General features: G+C 36.3%; 1 protein-coding gene across 9 annotated transcripts in view; it reads left to right on the top strand.

The window, feature by feature from the left end:
• ppp6r3 (protein phosphatase 6, regulatory subunit 3) overlaps nt 1–12,012 on the top strand; it is a 103,179-nt gene that overhangs the window by 49,369 nt on the left and 41,798 nt on the right. For all 9 annotated transcript variants that reach the window (XM_052029637.1, XM_052029636.1, XM_052029635.1 and 6 more), the window contains 5 exons: nt 380–538; nt 1,520–1,584; nt 5,950–6,065; nt 6,827–6,912; nt 8,063–8,149. In XM_052029637.1, the coding sequence (XP_051885597.1) occupies nt 380–538; nt 1,520–1,584; nt 5,950–6,065; nt 6,827–6,912; nt 8,063–8,149 (513 nt within the window). The remainder of the gene's footprint in view (nt 1–379; nt 539–1,519; nt 1,585–5,949; nt 6,066–6,826; nt 6,913–8,062; nt 8,150–12,012) is intronic.

The raw sequence follows: 12,012 nt of genomic DNA, 5'->3' as shown, positions 1-12,012 counted from the left end.
GACTTGCTAGAATTCTATTAGGCATGAGAGATTAGAGAATCTAGGATTTCTGTCTTTTAGAATAGAGAAGTTAATGCAAAAGGTAATAGATGTATTTAAAATTTGAGGGGGGAAGTTTAATATAGACGGGTAGGAATTTTCCACAGCTCTGAGGATTGGTAGCTAAAGATGATTGAAGGGGTAGGTGGGTCAGTGGTCAAAGAGATGAGAATTTTTTTTTGTGGTTTATGATGATTTGCAATGTATTGATTTAAAGAATAGTGGATTTGTTTGGGAAGAATTATCATCCATCAACATATGATTAAGATGTTAGCATAATTTAAGATTTATTTTTGTTTCCTGAAATCAGAAATATAAATAATTCTTTTATTTTGAAAAGGATATGTACTTCAGATACATTTGGAATAATTTTCTTCATGTACAAGTAGAAATTTGCATTGCAACAATCTTAGGAAGCCCTCCACCCCGTGATACCAGCATAGAAAACAACATTGAAGAAAATCTTGACACTGCCGGAGAAAATATATTAATTAAACATGTAAGAAACTTCTGTGTAATAAAAGATATTGCATTAAGTTTGAACATTTTGTCGAAATTCATTGTTGGTCATTTAAGAGTTCAACCATGTTAGCATAGTTTTTTTTGTATTAATCATGATTTGAGTAATGAAAACACATGTTACAGATGTTCTTGGACATTGTGAGTGATTTTTAAACAGTAATGGGATATTATGTTTGTTATCTTGGGAGAAATTCTTGATGCGACTCCTTGTAAGGTATTTTTGTGCTTTCTTTGATTGGCTCATTACTCCTTCTATGGAAAACAAAGAATGTAACTGAAAGTTATTTGCAGAGATTTTCTGATTGCTTGTTTCAGAATGGAAATAAAGATACCACTCCTGGAATTTGGATCATACTTAGCATTTGGAATAGAAAAAGGGAGATGTTCCTGGGTTAATAATTTATTGGTTTGAGATGTTCTGCAGTTTTCCCTGTTAAAGCTTAGTAGACCTACTAAGAGACCTGTCAGATGTTGCTAACCCCACTATAGTACCAATTGTTCCTGTAATCCTACCTTTTACCCATATGCACTTCATATCTTTGTTCCTCATGCTAGGAACAGAATATTTAAGAATTTAGATTTTCTTTATTACAAATTTGTAGAATTGTCTGAATTATGACAGCCTTTTGAGTCAATTTCATTTTTTTGGTAGGCAGGTTGGAAGATATATAGTCCTTTGCTTATTTGTGTCCCTTTATGGACAAATAGTCTCTGAATTATTAGCCAAAGTCTGGTGTTTGAATTGCAATAACCTGTGCAGTTGAAAACTTTCTATTTTTGTCTTGTTTTCATGCTCATAAGCTGTTTTCAACAGTCCTTTCACCTATTCAAAGTATCTGGTGCCTCAAAACAGCTGAGTTGGAAATGGCAAAACTGAGCCAATGTTCTAAATTTATGAGAAAAATTATTTTTAGCTTTCATTGCAGAATATATATTAACTCAGTTTTTCATTATCCAGCTGTTTCAGAAGTGCCAATTAATTCAGAGAATACTCGATGCATGGGAAAATAATGAAAAAGAACAGTAAGTGATATATTGGTTTGTTTTTAGTTTGTAAACTCAAATCTAAAATGCATAGTGTTCTCAAATTGAAAGTAATGTTTGTCAGGGTATACCTTTTTTAAAAAAAAAGGAAAATAATTATTTGATGAAATGGCCTTTGGGTAGGATGTTCTAGAGGCTGGGGGTTCTGATTTGATCCCTTTTGGTGCTCGTGTTTGAAGCCAACCAGACTGATGGAGAATATTGCTTTTTTTTTTAATAACAGTTCAATGTGAATTAAAACTGGAAAATCTCAATTCTGTCCCTAACAGAGTTCAATATTTGGGATAAATTAGCGTAAGTGTGTTTGTGGGATGCTTGGGGAAATAATTAAAAGGAGCTTAGAAAAGTCTGAGCTAATACAGCACAGTTGGTTAGCATGGACTTGTTGAAGATACCTTGTGTTTGACTTAGCTGATTGAATTTTTTGATAACAGAAGGCTGATGAAGCAAACACAGTGGATGTTTTCTACATGAATTTTCAGAAGACATTTAATGTTTTGCATAAACACCAGGTTAGCAAAATTGAGGCCAAAGGAATCAAAAGATCAGTTACAGATCTTGGATGGGAATTGGTGTAAATTAGTATGGTAACATTTAAGAAAAGTTTGAATAGGTACATGGATGGGAAGGGTTTGGAGGGATTATGGTCTGGCTGCAGGTAGATGGAACCAGGCAGAAGATCAGGTTGGCATGGACTAGATGGGCTGAAGGCCTGCTCCTGTGCTGTAGTACTCTATGACTCTACAAAGGCATAATGCTAGAGTAATGGTAAACTGTTGTTCTTCATTTTAGAAGATGGTAAATAGCCATTGTACCCTGGGATCAGGCTTTTTTGGATATATATCCACTTTGAGCTTGGATGTGCAGGGTAAAACTTACAAAGGACACACACTCTTGAATCATAAGTAAGACGGACAGCAATAGACTGTAAGAAGACAGAAAATAGAAGTAATCAAGTGACCAATAGGATTTAATACAGAAAAATGTGAAATGATACACTTTGGCAGAAATAATGACAAGTAATTAGACTAAATGGTAGGAGCAGTGGCCTGATATACATAAGCATAATACCTTGGCAGAGGGTGTTGAGAGAATGGTTTGTAAAGCACATGAGCTCTATTACCACAGATAGATATAAAAGCAGAAAAGTTTTGTGGTACTTGTTTGATGAAAAATACTGCCTGGTTCACAACTAGGGTATTGCGTCCGATTTTGATTATGTAACTTCTGAGAAGAGTGAAGACCCTAAAGATGTTAGAAAAAATTAGATTCCACAAATTTTAGTTACACAATTGCAAAGAAGGTTGAGTGAAAATTTGATAAAGATGTATAAGATTGTGACTGATTTTGATATGGCAAATAACTGGAACATGTTACTGATAGGTTTGGTGGAAGCGGAATTAATCGGGGCTTTTAAAAGAGAATTCGATGAGCATTTGGAGAGAATAATTAGCAGGTTTCCAGGGAAAGTGGATTGATCTTTAAGTAGCTGGCTTGGAGTTGAAGGTCCAAATGGTGGCTACCTATGACAATAACAGTTCTATGAATCTAATTCTATGCCTGTGGAATTTAGGAATGCATTTATATAGGTCAAACACGTAAGAGAAGTGGTTACAAGAATACCCTACTCTCCCTAGCACTGATAGGCTTCACGTATGAGTACCAGCAATAACTTGCAGTATTCTACCCTTGACTTTGAAGTTTCATTTTGACTTGACCTGTTTGGTGTTGTCCTTCTGTTTCAATACTCGGTAAAACAAAACTACAAGAAAATATTTTGCATGTTAGTATGATTTTATCAAAGTAGGTAGCCATATCTTATTGCTCTCTGTGAACAAGTGACATTATAACTTCTGTAAATAGTCATTGTTTGAATGACAGCAGTATAAGCTTGATCTAAAATTATAGCACATATTAACAAGCTTGATTGAGTGGGAGAAGCTCATCATAATGATTCCAGATACAGATAAACAGAAAAATGTGAAATATTAAAAATAGTATGAAATTACCAGCTGATAATGCAACCATAATTTCCTTGTTATGAGTAACTGCAGGGTTTGCTTGATTTGCCTCTTGCTTTGATAACATCTGTTATTGTACACTAAATACAACTTGAAAATTATGTTTTCCATCCTGGCAAAATTTAATACAATTTCACTCTATAAACTGGCATTATATTGGTCCTGGATTGTTTCTATAGATTAACATAACAGCATAACGTCACTTCTGTAAATAATTAAATTTTGCTCTCAGTGCTGGTTTATTTTGTATATATGTTGTGGCATTCATAAAATTTGTGCTCCACTGCCATTGAAAATCTATTTTCAAGTTGTGGGTTTATGCTATTTCATTGGTAGCTTCAGGGCTAAATTTTCCGTATTTGAAGCTTAGGTTGCAATTTAGGGTTCTGATTATTTGGCTTTGTATTGTTTGCTGCCTGCTGTTGTTTTATAAGTTTTATTCTGGTCTTGTACAGATTCAAGCAGTCAGAAGTACAGATGTGAATACTAATTAGGGTTGCTGAATACCAGAATTGAAAAAGCTAACTGTAAATTTTATAAACAGGAGGAGAGCTTTTAATAGGTTTAATTATTAAAATCATCAAAATAGATCTGAATTTGTAGGATATTCATATTTAAGTATAGCCTTTTCATACTGTTACTATATATAGCTGAATTGTTGAACATAAGCTTTTTAAAGTGACAGTTTTTCTGCATGTTTCTCAGCTCCTTTGTTGGGATTTAGACAAAACCATGCCATGTAATTTGCAGATCTTATAAAAGCTGTCAGCATGAATGTGCTAAATAATGAAAATATATTTACTTAAATACACAAACTGATTTTAGGCTTTGCTGTACTTTGTTTTGAAGCTTGGTTTAAATTGTAAATCTAAAAGAATAGTTGCGTCATCATAGATTTGAAATGAAGTTGTTGTGTAGATGTTTCATGAGATAAATTGCACTCCAACAAGGACGTAGCTATGGGAATGTTTTGTCTGAATAAGATTTGGGTATATTTCAACAAGACTTTACGTTGAAATATAATTTGGGTTCATTCGATCGTAGAGATGTATTTTATACACATATTCAGACTTCAAATGGTGCTTTCAAAAGACATTAGACAGTGATTTATTGAATTGTGTGGAAAGACTGGAATATTAAGGTTCTTCCTTTAAAGGAAATGATTTGAAAGATTTATAGTACAGCAAGTAATCCAGAACACTTCATTAAAACTAGTTGTAGTGAAGGATTCAAACATGGAGAAATGTTAAATGTCAGGAAGATCTTTAAACAAAAGATTGGAATAGACTTCTGGATTTTGTAGTGTAAACAAGAATCATGAAATTATTTGAAGAGCAGCACAAGAGCTCGAGGGTAGTGTATTTTCCTCTGGTAATCTTCATTTGTATATTTATATATTCTTGTGAAGATATTTTCTGTGTGTTTTTTAATCTGTTAACAGTTAATCCAGGCCTGGTGACATGCAGGTTAACTGATAGCTATTAATCACTGTTTAACTTTACTTTAGACTGCTATTTGATGTCTTCAGTTGCCTGTGGAATTCTCTATCCTGGAGAGTTGTGGAGGCCGTTATTGAATAGATGTAGATCTTTGAACAAAAGAAGATTATTTCTGACTGAAGAGTGGTCGGAAATGCCCATTTGAATATAAGAAGTATTTTTCAATAGAATCATGGTTGATCTGATCTTGGACCAGCTGCATTTTCCTGTCTCATGCCCATAACTGTTGACTACCTTTATAATTCAAAAGTCTATGTACATTCAATGACTTGACCTCCACAGCTGTGGCATTAGAGAATTCCAAAGGTTCACAGCCCTCTGATAGAACTTCTTTCTTGTCTTGGTCTTAAGCAGGTGACCCCTAATTCTGAAGTTATGCACCTTAGTTTTAGATTCCCACTTCAGGGGAAACTTCCTCTCAGTGTCTGTCCTGTAGTTCCTTAAGAATTGTAAGACCTCCTCTCAGTCTTCTAAATTCCAATGAGTGTAGTGCAACCTGCTCAATCACTCCTCATAAGGTGACCTTTACGTCTCCTCCTTGTGCAGAAGAATGAAATAGTCGGATAACTATTTCATTATTATAGTCTGATTTTTTTTTGCTGTGTTGGTAACATCTCACACAGTAAATTCTCATTTTAACATTTAAATTGAGGAATCAAATGAGGGCATTAGCCTGCTAACTTTCCAAGCACATTTTATACTGGACATTTTTAATGTCTGTGATCCTTTTATTTTTGGCTTCCCTTTCCCAGCCCACTATCCTTTTATTTGGGCTAACAGGAAGAACCTCATCTAGTGGTTGAATATAATTTGTTGTTTTTCAGATCAGAAGGTGGAAGACGGAAAGGGTACATGGGACATTTAACACGGATAGCCAATGCTGTTGTACACAATGCTGAGAAGGGGCCAAACAGTGCACTAATAAACCAGCTGCTAAAAGGTATTATCCATTTGTATTTTCTGAGAACATGTGTTTGAGCACAGCAGTTAGTCATTCTGCACTATTTTACTTGAAGTATATTTTTTAGCTCCCATGTGCTTAGACTTGTTACGGATGGGATACTGTCCCTTCTGCTTTTTGCTGGCGAATAACTTGACAACAGACAAGATCTCATTTAAGAACTTGCAACTCTTAGCTTTGGGTCTCTGCTGCATTGACTCAGCTCTTAATGAACCTGATTAAACCTGCTGGAGGAAAAAGAGGTTGCCATTTGTACTTCTTTGCAACACTACGTAGCTTCATTACTAGTTCTTAGAATTACTTAATTTTATAATTACAATGTGTTTGCAGAAGCAAGTATAAACTGTCAAAATACTATAAATAAAACTTGTGCAAGTGAATGGAAAAAATACAAACCTAACACTTAAAAATGCTGCCACATTTTTTCCTGCTTTCTTGAAATGTTACTAGATGAATTAAGTTGTTGCTCAGTAATCAGAGGTCAAAGCATTTATGACCAAATTCTTAAAAATAATATCCAGTCCAGGGGCATCTAATTTTCTGACTATATTTCCAAGAGATTTTCTGTAAAATCAAGGAAAGAATATGTTATTTCTGCAGACCTTGGTATGCGCAAGGAGGTACATTTTGCTTTCTGCTACATCCCAAACATTAAAAAAAATGTTTAGAAATGGCAAAGGGAGGGGTTACATATTAGCCACTTTTAATTTTTTTATATTATCTATAACTTATGTTTTCAGATCTTGATGAGGACTACAGGGAAAGATGGGAGACATTTACCACTGGTTCATTGGCAGAAACCAATAAGAAGAATACTGTAGATTTGGTAAGTTTTGAAAAACCAAATGAAAACGGTAGCGTAGCGGTTAGCGCGACGCTATTACAGCGCCAGCAATCGTGGTTCGATTCCCGTCGCTGTCTGTAAGGAGTTTGTACGTTCTCCCACGTCTGCGTGGGTTTCCTCCGGGTGCTCCAGTTTCCTCCCACATTCCAAAGACGTACGGGTAGGTTAATTTGGGTTTAAGATGGGCGGCGTGGACTCGTTGGGCCGGAAGGGCCTGTTACCACGCTGTAAATAAAATTTTTAAAAAAATTTAAATTTAACATTTGAAAGGTTTAGGAGGAAGGAGAAACTTGACATTAATTTGGCCATTCTCTTGTTACATAGGTGGGAGTAGGTAATCTTATATAATGAAGATTTAAAGTTGAAAGCTTAATTCCCAGTTGATAATACTCTAAGGATGTAAATATTATGCTTTACAGTGAGACAGTGGCCAAAAGGAGGGATAGAATTTGTGGTAAAAGTGCAGAGTTTGTACCAGGATTGAAGATGATCCCTTCAGTTTCTTCATGTTACTTTATCAGCGCTTTTTTAACTTGGGTTATTGTTCGGGGGTGTGGCATTAATTGTGGCTAAATGTATATTAAAATTACAGCTGCAAACTTGGTCCTCAAAAATGAATCAACATGAGCTAATTAATTATTCTCAAAGATTTTGTATCAAATATTCCCATACTTTAAATTGGAACCTTGATTATACGTTTTGCATCATTTTTAAAATTTGAAGTTAGTGTCTTCAAATTATTCTGCAAAGTAAATTGATTATTAAGCATTTCTTAGAACTGGGTTCTTAATTTCTGCATTTTAGGCAGAAATTAGCTTTCTTCTGTAAAGTGAGATTATAGTTCAAAGATATGTAGAAACAAGTGAATTCAAGTAAAATTACTTGTGTTGAAATGTTTAAGTTTACTAAAATGGAGGAATGGAGACTTCTCTAAAACAAAAAAAGTTAAGCCATGTTTGCTATATGCATTTCAGGTACTGAATTTCAAGAAGTTTGGAATTGTAAAATATAGTAGAACTATTTGGTATAGTGTGGTACTTACTTGATGATACTAATAGGAAATCTATTTTTGATTAGTGTGGAACCAAATGACTTATGGTGGAATCACTTAATTCTATAAATTTTATTCCAGGTTAGCACACATAATATACATTCATCAAGTGATGATGAAGTTGATTTTAAAGAACAGGGTTTTGCTCCAGACTCAGGGTTACAGCAAGTAAGTGGTTGTACAATTCTATTTTGCTTGTAAAATATAAATGGTTTGCGTGAATGTAAATGATATAACTTTTAAAATTGATTTCAGCTGTTTATCTTGTAAATATATGAACTATTAAATATACCAATGCAATAAATGTACTGTTGTTTAGCAGAAAGTACTAAATACATCACTTGCTCAATTTTCATTTCAGCTTCCGGTGTTTATTCAGTTCGTACACCTTATCTTAAAGCTTCTTGAAATTGGGACCGAAAATTGTTTGTCTGATCCATGATTGCTTAATTTATTTATCAAGAGCATGGATACATACTGTACAGTAAAACTCTGATCATCTGCTATTCTATTCTATGAAATCCTATGCTTGCTCACTGGATGCTGATTCTTGTGCTCTTTTCTGACTCACCAGGACCCCGGTTCCCACGCTCCCTTTTGACCTCAAAATTTATTATTATACTGTGTAGTATTTTAAAAAATGAAAATTGTATGGAATAATATCCAGTAGTCTGGAATATCTCCCCATCCACTAAAGTCCCAGTTATGTCAGAGTAATGGAATTTAAGTGAACTTAATGTTTGTGTAAGGCTTGAAGAAAAATGCTTCATCAGTCAGGTTGTTTATCAAATGTAAATCCCCAATTTGCAATGAGTGACTAAAAACTATAATCTGACTATTGAAAAGACCATAATAGTTGGAGACTGAAATGAAAAATCATGGGTAAGTGAACTACATCAATGATTTCTTGTACATTATAAACCACTGGAATGATAGTCCACTTATGAGTTTTCAGCTTTATATTATAGAAGGCAGTTGCTAAATTTACTTTGCGGTTACAAGGTACTTAGTTAAACCTGTCTTGGCAAGCAATTGGTACATTTTTTACACACACACACACACACACACACACACACACACACACACACACACACACACACACACACACACACACACACACACACACACACACACACACAGTGGCATGCAGAAGTTTGGGCACCCCTGGTCAAAATTTCTGTTACTGTGAATAGTTAAGTGAATAGAAGATGAACTGATCTCCAAAAGTCATAAAGTTAAAGGTGAAACATTCTTCTCAATATTTTAAGTAAGATTAGTGTATTATTTTTGTTTTGTACAATTTTAGAGTGAAAAAAGGAAAGGAGCACCATGCAAAAGTTTGGGCACCCAAAGAGATTTGAGCTCTCAGATAACTTTTTCCAAGGTCTCAGACCTTCATTAGCTTGTTAGGGCTATGGCTTGTTCACAGTCATCGTTAGGAAGGCCAAGTGATGCAAATTTCAAAGCTTTATAAATACCCTGACTCCTCAAAGCTTGTCCCAACAATCAGCAGCCATGGGCTCCTCTAAGCAGCTGCCTAGCACTCTGAAAATTAAAATAAATGATGCCCACAAAGCAGGAGAAGGCTATAAGAAGATAGCAAAGCGTTTTCAGGTAGCCGTTTCCTCAATTCGTAATGTAATTAAGAAATGGCAGGTAACAGGAATGATGGAGGTCAAGTTGAGGTCTGGAAGACCAAGAAAACTTTCCGAGAGAACTGCTCTTAGGATTGCTAGAAAGGCAAATCAAAACCCCCGTTTGACTGCAGAATACCTTCAGGAAGGTTTAGCAGACTCTGGAGTGGTGGTGCACTGTTCTACTGTGCAGCGACACCTGCACAAATATGACCTTCGTGGAAGAGTCATCAGAAGAAAACCTTTCCTGCGTCCTCACCACAAAATTCAGCGTCAGAAGTTTGCAAAGGAATATCTAAACAAGTCTGATGCATTTTGGAAACAAGTCCTGTGGACTGATGAAGTTAAAATAGAACTTTTTGGTTGCAACGAGCAAAGGTATGTTTGGAGAAAAAAGGGTGCAGAATTTCATGAAAAGAACACCTCTCCAGCTGTTAAGCACAGGGGTGGATCGATCATACTTTGGGCTTGTGTTGCAGCCAGTGGCGTGGGGAACATTTCACTGGTAGAGGGAAGAATGAATTCAATTAAATCCCAGCAAATTCTGGAAGCAAACATCACGCTGTCTGTAAAAAAAAACTGGAGATGAAAAGAGGATGGTTTCTACAACAGGGTAACGATCCTAAACACACCTCAAAATCCACAATGGACTACCTCAAGAGGCACAAGCTGAAGGTTTCGCCATGGCCCTCACAGTCCCCCCCCCCCCCCCCCCCCCAACCTAAACATCATCGAAAATCTGTGGATAGACCTCAAAAGAACAGTGCATGCAAGATGGCCCAAGAATCTCTCAGAACTAGAAGCCTTTTGCAAGGAAGAATGGGCGAAAATCCCCCAAACAAGAATTGAAAGACTCTTAGCTGGCTACAGAAAGCGTTTACAAGCTGTGATACTTGCCAAAGGGGGTGTTACTAAGTATTGACCATGCAGGGTGCCCAAACTCTTGCTTCAGGCCCTTTTACTTTTTTGTTATTTTGAAACTGTAAAAGATGGAAATAAAAAAGTAATCTTGCTTAAGATATTAAAGAAATGCGTAATCTTTAACATTATGCCTTTTGGAAATCAGGTCATCTTTTACTCGCTTAGCTATTCACGGTAACAGAAATTTTGACCAGGGGTGCCCAAACTTTTGCATGCCACTGTAAGAGAACTCAGATGTAAAAGGTGGTTTTAGAAAAATAATCCTGTGGCTGTAAATGTTGAACCATTTAAAGCTATGTAGTCTACCAGCATAAACCACTGGAAAGATTGTCACTGTCCAGCTAGGGCCATCCAACCTATTAAATCCTTTCTTACAGGATTACAAGAAGCTGAGGTAATTGTGGATTGAAATTTGGTTAACAGACAGAAAACAAAATAGGAATAAAATAACTCCTCAGGTTGGCTGGTTGTGACTATTGGGGTCAAAATGTCTTGCCACAGTTGTGAGATTGGGTGAGAGCACAGAGGAGTATTGTGGTTTGGTCAGACTGGAGTACTTTGGTCTCCTAATACAAGAAAGGAGAAAAATGGCATGGAGAAGAGTGCAGCAAAGATGCACGAGTCTGGTTCCTGGGAAGCATTTCTTTCATATAAGGAGAGTTTGAGGTAGATGGCCTCTGTTCTTCGAAGTTTAGAAGAATGAGGGATGATGTCATTAAAATTAATAAAATACTGGAAAGGCTTGACAGGATAGATGTGGGGAAGATACTTCCCCTTCTTGAGGACTCTTGAACAAAGGATCACTGTCTCAAAATAATGTGTAGGCGATTTGGGAATGAAATGAGGAGAAATTTCATCATTGAAATGGTGGCATTAAATACATCGGGAGAACACAAAGCACTGCCTAACTGGTGGAAGGAATGCACCCACTCTCAAACTACCCACCAGTTCTGTCTGGCAGCTCTTGCCCATGGTCTGTTCCATATACAGCTTGGACCCATGTGAGTTGTTGTTTGCCTTGGAGGAAGTGAGTGGAGTTGTTCAGTGTGAGAACAAGGCTAGCCTGGTATTGGTAGATGATGATGAAGGGGTCTAACTGGGCCTGTACTCAAGATGTGAACGACCCTCATGCAATCCTGATGGAGGTTTTGAAGGAGTAGACATCCTTGGCGAAAATGAGCCACTTAGGACACTGTTAAAGAGGAAATCAGGTATAGTATGGATATAAGTGGGAAGAGACTGAACAAGGGGAGAAAGAATGTTGTGGTAGGAAGATGCTCTGTCTGACAAGAACTGATGGAAATGAGTACTAGTATAGTCCTGCTTGTGGATATTGGAGTGAAGGTAAAAGTGGGTAGTGCTTGGTTGGGGGAGTGAGGTTGGAGGGACGATCTATCTTCTGGTTTTTAGATTTATGGGGATGTATGGACTGGACAATTCTCCAGGGAAATATTGAATTATTTTTTCATCTTTCAA

Source organism: Pristis pectinata, chromosome 14, assembly GCF_009764475.1.
Source record: "Pristis pectinata isolate sPriPec2 chromosome 14, sPriPec2.1.pri, whole genome shotgun sequence".
NCBI lineage: Eukaryota > Metazoa > Chordata > Chondrichthyes > Rhinopristiformes > Pristidae > Pristis > Pristis pectinata.
This window is presented reverse-complemented; position numbering and strand designations above follow the sequence as displayed.